General features: G+C 38.1%; 1 protein-coding gene across 1 annotated transcript; it reads right to left on the bottom strand.

The window, feature by feature from the left end:
* Window positions 1-6,931: 6,931 nt before the first annotated feature.
* Window positions 6,932-11,782, bottom strand: stbd1 (starch binding domain 1). Its single transcript, XM_038268321.1, has 2 exons — window positions 11,353-11,782; window positions 6,932-9,814 (listed from the first exon to the last, which is right to left on the bottom strand). Exons 1-2 carry the CDS (start codon window positions 11,645-11,647, stop codon window positions 7,680-7,682), a joined length of 2,430 nt encoding a protein of 809 aa, XP_038124249.1. The 5' UTR covers window positions 11,648-11,782; the 3' UTR covers window positions 6,932-7,679.
* Window positions 11,783-12,058: the final 276 nt, after the last annotated feature.

Raw genomic sequence — 12,058 nt, 5'->3', positions numbered from 1 at the left:
CATAAACTGTATATCTCTGGTGCTCCTATACAGTTGCCACAGTTTCCTTCACAGCTTTTCACATGAATATTCTGCTTGTTGGGTCTGACAGTTTAGGTGGTTTGACATGTATTGGTAAAGTTGCATTTGTACCGTACTTCTTCCAGTTTTGCAGGAGTTTAAAAAGGGTTGGGTTACAAATCAATATCTCAAGATTGTACTTGGATATCTGATGATCAGGAAGCTGTTTAAACAATATCTAACAAACCTCTGCGGCTGCACCTACAGTATACTCAGATTAAACAAAAACATCCACGTATTCTTTTTCAGGTAACATCACAGTGGGTTGCAATAGACAGCATTTAAGGGTATTATGTGTAAAACAGGCTAAATATTTGTGACTGCCATACTTTTAACATTTTAATGTAAAAAACAACAACAAAAGACAACCCACAACAAATAAAAAGCATGTGGCCTGTTTCAAAGGTCCCATTAAAGGCCATTCATAATTCTCCCTTATTAAGATTTAAATAATGCTTAATATCACATGCGACATGCATCTCTCAAGAAATAGTAAGTGAGGGTAAAAGGTTTAAACCTGATTCAAAGAAAAACTTTAAAAATATTTGGCTGTCAACATTACATCAATTAAACCCTTATTACTGACCTGCTTTTTTCTACCTCCAACGTTATTTAGACAAACTATCTTTGTTATACGGCCTCCTACCGTAGTTGTAGCCATCACCCTAATCTTTATATTATCCAAAGATTCTAAAGGCTCCTTCTGAATACATTAGGGACACTTAAACAACAGTAGAAGTGCATCAGCACTAACCAATAATGCTATTTGAATAGCTCTGGCAGTAAAAACTGAGCTAGACAGAGGAAGCAATATGCTCTATAATTGAGAGCATCAGCCTACATTTCTACAACCTTTTTAATTGTAGTTCTTTCTGGAAGGCTGTAAAGTTAGAACATGGATGAAAAAACACATGAAAGCATCATTCATGTGTTTGTCTGTAGTGTGATGACTTCCAAAAGGCTAAGGCAAATTTACCATGATTGACTGGAGTTATTTTTCTAACCTGAATAGTGCGCTTACAGTTTACCCTGTAAAAGTTAAAGATATAGGAGCTAGGAACAGGAAGTAGGAGCTGGAATCTCAGGTATTTAGAAGGAAGTTATCTGTTCAGTTCAAGGTAACAGTATTGCAGGGCCAGGTTTTTAACCTTTAAAAAAAAAATGTATACATCTTTTGTCGCATTTTGCTTGTTCTTCTAATTAAATCCTGTTGAGGAAATTGCAATGCCACCAGCTAGAACACTGACTGTGTTTCTAGGGCACAGACAGAGGGCAGTATTGCATTATTTTTTAATCATTTTTAAAACTTTGATATCTATATGAGGCAATGTTTAAGGCCAAGTAAAAGAACAACTCTGACAGACAGCAGATGACACTTTTTAATTGATCTATATTACATTTTTTATTATTTTATGACTACTTTTTGTTTTTACAATTTAAATGGTTTGACTTTTTGTTTTCTATACACTGTGTATACAACATGACAATAAAGTTGTCTAAGTCTAAGTCTTGTACAGAGCTATATTTAATCCAACTGTAAATCCAAGCAGCCATTTAGTCCTGGATCATGAAAATTGATTTTCTACCAAAGCTTAAGGTTCTACCTAAACATAGGAACAGCAAAGATTCTTCTTCCTTCTACCTAAAGCAGTTAGGTTCTTCCTGAAGCATACTTACAAAGTTGTTTTTTTTTTTTTAATACAAACCCAACTGTAGTTTTTTCAATGCGGTAGACTGACTAATTCAGGAGCTGAACAAATCGGTTAAATCAATCAATACACAAAGCTCTGCTATGATTTATTTATACTGCATGCAACTACAAGCCCTGTTCACTGCTTTTTGTCATCACCCACTCACTCCTCTCTCTCTCTCTCTCTCTCTCTCTCTTCCCTCCCACATATCCATACTGCACTGTACATTTGTAGAGCTGTTCATAACTGCATTCAGCCACAACTGCAGTGTCCTCTAAGGCAGTAAGTGATGACCTCACTGGTGGAAGCTGTCCCGTTATGGCACACATCCAAAAGAGCTTTCATTTTGCTCTCCGCCTCACAAGAGCAGATGGTGTAGATCACACTCTCTGACGCTATGCCGACAGGCATAATGGAGCAACACAGCAATGTTTTCTTTGGCAAACAAAAGACACCAACTCCAACGTTATATGCTATCTGATAAGAAAAACACTGACTTAAATAATGAAAAACAAATAAATTATAATTTTTAGGAAATACATGAAACAAATCCCTTTATGGTTAAACCACAGTCAGTGCTCTTTACCATATGGTCATGGGGCACTGTGAGCAGGCTTGACTGTCTCCAGTGAAGGTCACAGTGTGATCCCACAGTATGAAAATGGAATGAGCACTGGCATGTTGTATTAATAGCCTCCATGTGTGGTACTACCCTAACTATGACATGCATTATAGTGGGGATCTTATCCATTTTTTTTTCACACAAACTATTGTACAACATATTAGAAAAATACCAATCTTAAGGTTTTATTATTAATTTAAGACCTAAAAAAATATTTTTTATGAAGCTTATATTCTAATGATCTTAGACAGCAGGGATGATGGGTAAAAAGTCAGGGATATAGAAGACAATTTTATACGTAGATATTTTGAGGGAATAGATTGCAATGTCAGAGTGAAGTCCAGTGGAACTCAGCCACTCACAAATACAGAGATTCTCTGTGGTTGTATTTGCACAATCCGTCCAGGTCAAAGATCGAGAGAAAAGCAGCAGCCTGGTTTTTACTGAGTGTAAGAAGAGACAGCGGTCTCATATTCAAGAGAAAGAGAATTTCTCACATGGCAGTCTAAGCTGGACTGACGTGAGCAAAAGCTTTACGTCAACATTGAGCTGCTCTGAGGGAGCACCAATATTGGACTCTCTAAAAGGTTTATGTTCAACATTTTAAAAATGTTTTTATTGATTTACTTTAATAGAGGCAAACTATAAACATAGAATAAGAATAGTTTAGTATTATTAATTAACATACTCAAAATACAAAATAAATACAAAAATAAATTCATACTACATTTTGAGTCATATTTTGCTCAGACAAATCACTAGCCTTCTCTCTCTCATCTTCACCTATATAGGTGATAATAGGTGGCGATAAGCTGTGATGTTGAACTTGATGTTGAAGTGGGAATGCAACTGCCAGATCAAAGCTTCCCAGTGGCTGTGTCATAGGTGAGAAAAACCAGTTAGAAATGTGGACGGATTGATGGTGACCAGTGGGCAGAGATCTACGACAACACTTTTTGCATACCATCACTCGGTTGCCTGGATGCTCCGAAACTGTTGGAGGACCACTACATAGCAGAGTCCCTGGTCTTTAAAGCTCTGGGCTGTTAACTAATGGAAACACCCCGAACCTGGGACTCTAACTCTGACACCCTACAAACCTACTATTATGATACATATCATTTTCACTAAAGGAGGCAGAGGATTAACTGAAAATTTGACACAGAGAGCAGTAAAGAGGAAATGGAGATTTAGAAAGGGTAAGGGGAGACAGAGAAATAACCCATAGCAGTGCTAAGGTAATACTAGCCTAGGCTAGCTATCCCTTACTACCAGAAATTAAAACTGTATTAAGTTCCCAGTGGTGCTTCTGGAAAGTTAGGGTAACTTAGAGATATCACATAAAAGAGAACTTAAGTCAAACAGAGAGCCTGAACAGCACCACAGATGGTAAATGAGCAGTCAAAAGAGGAGGTGAATTCAACATCTGTCAAATCCTCAGTCTCCATGATTGATTATGTAATTTATATAACATGTACACATAAAAAGGGGGGAAAAAAAATGTCATATAATTAAAATTTCTAAGGCACTACATATTGGGTTTTCATTATTTGTTAAGGTATAAGGGGGGATGGTGACCTAGTGGTTAGGGCATTGCACTTGGGATCCAGACGTCCTGGGTTCAAGCACCACCCCCACAGACTGCTACTTTGGGTCCTGAGCAAGACCCTTAATCACACTCTACTCCCTGGGCACAGCACAATGGCAGCCCACTGCTCCCCAAGGGGATGGGTTAAATGCAAAAAACAAATTTATTTCACTTTTTTAAAAGCACTGGTATGCTTAAAAAGTCAGCAACTATAAATGTAGATTAAAAAAAAGAAAAGTAATCACTGACTTTCTCATACCGCATCCAAAATAGTTGCCCTGGGCTGTGTTCTACATTTCTGCGGCTATATGATTACGCTGCTGGAGGACATAGGGACCATTTTTCATCATTCTGGTTTACTCCATATCTTATTTTCCTATTCTGTAGTATTTGTTAGTACCACACATAACTATTTTCTCTTTTTTCTTTTCATAGTACCCTCATGTGGTCTGCTCCTGTTTGACTGTGACCCCATTCTGGATTGTTTACAGAACGTGGGCTTTTATTTTCAGTATATTCCTGTTTCTACAGCTGTGATTAACTGTATGTGTTCTTATCCTTTGACATGGGAAACTGGCTCGGAGTTCATCTGTGTCTTTCCTGGACGGGGGCTACCTGAGGAGCTAGTTAACTCCTTGAAGCCTATCTGACCCTGGTTCTGCTCGAGGTTTCTTCCTATTAAATATTTTTTCCCCTCCAGTGATGCTGCATGCATGCCCTATGTGAAGGGTTGTTGAAGAGTCGATGACAAAAGACAAAGATGACCAAGATAGGAAGGTCAAAATTTAATTATTGATATCCAACATCTTAATGACACCAAGAACCATGAATTTACTTTAAAGGTAAAAGTCTTACTCAGAAAAGTTAAAATATTCCATACTTTTGTTCCTTTTTCAGGCAGTTCTTTCCTTTCAAAACTGCTAAATATGTTGTCTTTTACCACCTACCAGTACTCATATTTACATTTAAGTATTATTCAACAGTAGGTGCATTTGCACATTCCACACTTTAAACGTGCTTACAAAGATAAACAGCTGAGAATCATTTTAGGGTGTTGACATGTGGGCTTTGTTCCCAACAGGTCTAAATCTGGCTGTAAAGAGGGGGGTAGGTCTCTGTTAAGAAGTTTGACTTAACCATGATTAACAAATGGTTGCAGTGTTTATTGCATATAAGACATGGGATGTACAAGTGTATACAGAGAAAACTGTCAACCGCTTGCCATATTAGTACCAATTAAACTAATTGCAAGGGGGATAATAAATTTTAAATTTACCACATAATGAGAAACATTGCTTTGTCACTAATTTACTTCTGTTCTTTCCATTCAAATATTTTACATTGGACCAATATGTTTGCTCTCTTATCAGTATTTGCCAACTTTAAATTCTGTGGCGGTTCTGTGAAATGGACACCGGTTTTAAAAGAGGCAAGATAAAGCATGATTGAAGCGTGAACCACAAATGACCAGCCGAATCATGCGACTTCCAGCCTGGCAATGTCCCAATGAACTCATTTCAAATGGGGTCAAATGATTCTCTGAGACCTTATTTGACTAAGAGGTGCACACTATTGAACCAGCAGCAGCTCAGTCCTAAGAAGGGAAGCTCATTTTGGGCTTGGGAGACTTCCAAGTGTGAAATTATTAAAATTGATCTGATTTGAGACTGAAAATATGACAAGTCCTCTGAAATGCTGTTTTTGAACTATTTAGTTGCAAAGCCTTTTGTTTTAAATTATTGTGCATGATTTCATAATTAGACTTCATTAGCAGAACAAAACTAAATTGGGTTGCCAAACTTGAGCAAATTTACACAGCAGTCATTTGTACACATTTAAACATACCTAGCTCCAAAACTTTAAGCCCTACAAACTTCTCTTTGGTGAACTGTAGTATTCAACTCAAAAAAAAAAAAAAAAAAAGCACTTTCCACATCCCAAACATGGCCTATGGCTTGCAGCAGTTGAGGTGAAAGCTGGCATGAAAAAGCTTGTTATTGCCTCTCCTCTTCATAAGCCTACTCAGAGCCAGCTGGACTCAAAATCAGGACAGCCACACCACTTTGTTTGTGCAATATTAGATTCTTTGTGCATCCCCTCTGAATGTTTGGTCTTACACAAGTCCATTTAAACATTGCTTAACCATGTTCTAAAATGCCAACTCAAGTAAGCACTTGTGCATACTACTGGAGATTTGAGGGGAAAAGTAAACCAATCATTACCAAACAATATATTAAAACCACAGAATAGTTTTAATAGGAAAGAAGCTAAATCAGTGCCAATTTCATTGAAATTGGCCATTGATAAATCACTGATAAATATTGAAAATTAAGACATTCAAAAATCCTCCTTGGAAGAATAGAAGTCAAAAGTAAAGAATTTTAGGTGCAGCATTTTTTTCCCCCCCTAAGTGATAGGATTTTGGTGTTACTGCAGTTCCTTCAGCTACAATGTTACTACAAACTGGCATGGTTTTCACATGGAGGGGGGGGGGTAAAGTAATTGACTCTTCAGTCTTTTACTGATTTAGCTCCATTAGCTTACAAACAGGTAAATGAAGAAAGGTAACAGGAAAATGGAAGGACGATAAAGGAGCCTTCAGTTTTGCCCTGTCGATGCAAAAACAGTGCCATCTTGTAGTGACATAGTAACTGAAGGAACTCTGCGACAAAAATAATCCCCGATTAGAAAAATGCTGCAGCTAAAAATGACAGCAAGTTATACATTTTGACTTTTTAGAAGGAATTTTAAAATTTTAGCGTTGGATTTTCAATGCCAAATCTCATTTTCTATGTCATTACAAGCCATCACATGGGGTAAACAATACATTTGCATCACAAATATAACATGAAACAAAAACTTTGAAAAGATTAGTTTATTTAATATCACATATATATATATATATATATATATATATTTTAAGACAAGGTCAAATGTAACAAAAACCTTTAAGTTGTAATGACTCCTTCCTTTATACAACTTTTAAAAGGCACACCTATAGAACATTGGGATCGCTATGCATGCACATGATCCCATCACATAAAAGCAGTTGCAACTCTACAGTTCAGTGGATAACATACCTGATATAACACCTGTAACAGCAAAACAAGTATTGCTTTAATTATTGCTGTAGTGAAAGTGAACTATGTGCATAATTTTATAGAAAGTATTCAAGCAGCATGTAGAAAGCATACTGAAGCTAGACACTTGCAAGATATGTTAAAGTACAGTTTGCATAATTGTAGATATTGTCAGATCCAAAAATACTTTTAAATACCTTTTGTTTCAGACAAAAACTGTTATTGTACATGATTTTAAAACAAGTCATTTGAGACGGGTGTTTAGAGAAGTTTGTCTTAACACCTATGGGCTAAATATGGTCGATCTGTGTATAAGAAACAGTGTTGCGCTAGAAAAAAAATTACTTAAGTGTCAAACAATGTTAACTTGGTCACATCTATAATTTTCCCAATAGTGGAACTAATGTGGTTTCATAAAATTCTAATTATTCGAAAACCTCCAAACTTGTGTGCATAAATGACATGGCCCTAGAAATCCACCTAGTTAACCTGAAATAATTCTTACAAGCAATCTAGGGATAATGTTTCAACCAGATCTGGCCCAATGAATTAAAAGACAGTGGATGAAATTAATTTACCTGTTCTAATCCAGAAGTTTCTTCTAGTCTGTTTATTCCTTTAGTCATTGCCTGAATGCTTTACTTGAAACCCCAGAATTTTTGAACAAGCAGGTTCTCTCTGTTGCCTGTATCCAAGAGCCGATTACCACACTCCTCCCAGCGACACACTTCTCCCCTGTCCACTACTATAAACTTCCACTCCACATGACTCTCTGCAGGCAAGCTGACCACAGTGGCCCAAAGCCCATCTTTGGCCTTTTCCAGGGGAATAAAATCCTTCCAGTTACCTAGCTCTTGATTGTTTCCTGTCACAGCCACCTTCTGGAATGGAGTGCACGTGACATAATGGGTCTGGAAGGTCACGTTGACATTTTGGGGCATGGGGTGGACCGTCAGGACCCTTTTGCCAGATTCTACGAGTTTGTCAGTTGGGGAAAATGTGTTGGATTCTTTTGCCTCACTGACAAGGGGTACAGTAGTATTTGTACCAGCAGCATCTGAAGAAAAGCTTAGGATGTTTTCTACAGACTCGGGATCTGTTTGGGGAACAGAAGGCTTCATCCAGGGTAGGACTTGATCAGTACCATCTGTAATCCACTCATTGTTGTCCATAGTGGCCTCCATAATATTAATTTCAGTAGTTTTTTCCTCTTCCTCTCCATCCTGTTTACCTTCTATAACAATCTTTGCTTTCATCTTTTCCAGATCTTCACTTACACAGACAGTGGGTATATCTATGGAGAGTTTGTTTACTTCACTTTTGAGACTTTCCATCTCATGACACTCATTGATTGTACAAGGGTCATCATTGGCTTCTGTGCAATAGATGCCTGTCTGTAAATCATTCGAACAGTCAGGTACCACATGTGCTGCCTGGCCTTCGGACTGTGAACGATCACCTATATCCAGCTGCAAGCTCTCAGAGGTCAAGGGACACTCGTTATCAGGCAAGTCAGGGCTGATTGTCATGCTTGAAACCCCACTCTCATCTCCATCATCAGGAGAGGACAAACTTAACTTCATTTGCTCTTCGTCCAACAGCTGATTTTTACCAGTTTGGGGTTCTATGCTCTCAGCCATGACTGTGGTGGGAGTAGTGGGAACCTCAAGATCTTCGTTTCTCAGTTGTTCAGTTTCTTCTTTAAAGGATGAATCAGGACAAGACATTTCTGTAGAGACAGATTCAGCAGTACTGACCTCAACTGCATCAGGCTGTCCATTGGCCAAAGACTGAGCTTCAGCATTTTCTTTAATAATCAGAATTTCATTCACCATTTCACATTCCCTTTGAGGACTCATGCTAGCAAGAGTAAGGTTGGAATTGTTTGTAGCAGCCAACTCGGGATTAACTTCATCTTTAGTTTTATCTACTGGTTGTTGATCATCTAGGGGCAGGGTCTGATCTCCATCCTGAGGAATTTCAGGCTCAACTGACAAATATGGTAGATTAGTACCGAGCACCAGAGATGAGGTTTCCTTTGTTTCACTACAAGAAAACTGCTTGACATCTGTAATGTTCTCCTTACTGCAGTTGGACAAGTCCTGTTCAAGCCGTTTTTCGCTAATCAGCAAAGTATCATTACCTGATAACTCTCCAAGCTGGGGAAGATTGTTTTCAGCCACTTCTATTATAGGAACCTGTTCAGCATCTGCATCAGTAGGGAGGGGCATTGTTAGACTTTTATGCTGTTCCATGTTCTCAGACAAGTTGTTTGCAGGCTGTGAATTAATAAGGATGTCAGTAACTGGTATATTATCATTGTTGGTAGGCAGAGGAGACTCATGCATGTCAATCGTTTGTTCCTTAAGGTAATCATCTGTGCTGATGGATTCTGAGATGGCTTTGTTTCCTTTTTCATCCCCTTCATTCAGATTCCTAGCATTTTCTTCACAGCATACTGGGTTGTTCTCAGCATATTGATTTTCTTCTCCCTGACAAGGCATCTCCTTTAACTTATCCTCTGTAGCGGACTCCATATTACAGTCCTTTACTTTACAGGTGTCATCTTGCAAACTCTTAGTGGCTTCATTTTCTAGAGGAACAGTGGGTTTCTCCTCCACACGTGAAGCACTGGACAGTTTATCTGGTTTCACTTCTCTTTCAGGTAAACCAGACTGAAGATTGTTCTCTGCTGCAACACGACGATTCCTCAGATTAGCCATATTTAGATTTACATCTGGGTCCTTGGTGATCAAGTCCTCTTCACAGAAATCTAAAAAGACAACAAATTTCACATTCAATAGAACTACAAAAATTTAGAATACATTCCTCACACAGTGCAACGCAAAATATTTTGATAATTTCAAACCATGTTTAACTAGCTTCAAATTACGAATTTGTCAGTTTTTGATTTCAGTTGTCAATTACACAGAGACTTAATTAAAACTTAGAAAATTAGATCGAATTTAAAGCTTCAATCAAAATTCTTAATTTGCTACAAAAAAAGGCAACCAAACCATTGTAGTCAAAAAAGCTGATTTTGCAGATGTGGTATAATTTGGATACCTTTAATTGAATATAAGGATAATCAGTCATTTTCTAAACACTTTGAAGCAGGATAATGCTAAATGTTATATAAAATGAGTTATTAAAAAACCTGGATAGCCTATTGAGCTATAGCTAAAGCCTCTGCCAATATGCTCAGTTTGGAATGGTTGTCCTGGGCTTTAATTGTTTTCATATGTATACATATACAAATATGCATTGGTTTCAATACATTACGAACATTCTACATACTCTAGCTGTTATCAGTAGATTGCAAAAAGTTCAGGTAAAAGTTGACATTTTAAATACAAATAGTAGCACATTTTTATAGTAGTGTAAAAATACAGCAGCTGGTGGAAATAAATAACTTTTTCCAATTTGACATTAAAGAGGGAAAAAAAGGGGGGGGGGTTTATAATAACTGAACTTTATTGATCTAACATTGGAGAAATTTACCTTTGAATTTAACCCATCCCTTTGGGGAGCAGGGGGGCTGCCATGGTAAGGCACCCAGGGAGCATTTAGGGGTTAAGGGTCTTGCTCAGAGACCAAGAGTGGCAGTCTGTGGGAGTGGGTTTCGAAATCACAATCTCAGGATTCCAAGCTCTATGCTCTAACCACTAGGCCGCCAACTAAAAAGTTCTCAAAACATGGCAAATAGCCACACAATGAGAATGTGTCAATTTGCCATACTTAAATCTAGGTTGCCGCAAGGTCATAAAAATTATGTGCAATTTCCTGGAAAAAAATTAAGTTAAAACTAAGATCACTGGAGGTGGCTAAAGTCATTGGCTTAAAACGCTATTCAATCACAAAATTAGCAATTTAACAAAATTTTTATTGTATTAAAAAAAAATTTGAACAGCGTCTGGACTGTTAGGGAAAAATAAGATGTTTCATTCAAATAGTTGTAAAATAAGCTTCCTGTGAAATAGTTTTAAACAGTAACTTAAAGAGGGCTTGGAATGTGCAAACTTTGACTGGTATCAACTCAACAGAACAACACTTTCTGTAGTTTTAAGACTTGTAATAGAATGTTTTACTAGTCAATTAAATTTAGCTTTAAGGAGTAAATTAATACTTTATTCACAACTTCTAAATTACATCCAAGTTAGAAGATTTGAAACCAGCATTCTAACTTTAATATGCATCATAAGTTTAAAAGCAAATCTTCAGACTTCATAGATCATTACGCATGTGCGTAATGACTTAAACCGTTTTAAAACCTCCAAGAAGCAACAGTTTTCCCTTGACATGGAGCCTTACCTGTTGATTCCACCAGCTCATGCGCCTCATCCCCGGTACTCGGCTCTTTCTCTGGCTGCAGCAGCGACGTGTCCCTCACCGCTCCGGGGCTGCAGCTGCCAGGGTCTCCCGGTCCAGCCTCGGCCTTCCTCCGTTTCCCCTTTACGGTCCGATAAATGATCAAACCTGCCACCACGGATACCATGGCAATCACCGCTACAGCCACGGCGGGACCGTGATGTCCGATCATGCAGAAGAGCGAGGCCAGATCCGTGCGTTTCTCCATCGCTACTGGGTTGTTGTTTTTCAGCTGCATCACAGGATTTAACCAACCAAAGCTGAACCACAATTAAACGTGTCAGTGCTGATGAATTCCCTCTGCTGCACACTACCGCGGACCGTGACTCCTGTCTACCCCAGCCGTCAGTAACTGGAGACTCCTAATTGCTCCTAAAGAGCTGTGAGTGGCTGCAGGTGCGAGCTGCTGATTGGCTGAAATTAGTCACGGGGCACTGATTTCATTGATGAAATGAGGAGAGAACGTGTGCTTAGAAATTCACCACTGTTTGATGTGATCAATGCATATTGTCTTTCATTGATTATATTGAGTTTTATCGAAAACAATAGTTTTAGAGTTGGATAAACATGTTATTCAGATGTTTCCAGTTCGCAATTAATTAAACTACTTTAGTCTACTTGAGCTTTTATTGGATTTATTAGACAAAAA

Source organism: Cyprinodon tularosa, unplaced genomic scaffold (assembly GCF_016077235.1).
Source record: "Cyprinodon tularosa strain WSP-4 unplaced genomic scaffold, ASM1607723v1 ctg7, whole genome shotgun sequence".
Taxonomy (NCBI): domain Eukaryota; kingdom Metazoa; phylum Chordata; class Actinopteri; order Cyprinodontiformes; family Cyprinodontidae; genus Cyprinodon; species Cyprinodon tularosa.
This window is presented reverse-complemented; position numbering and strand designations above follow the sequence as displayed.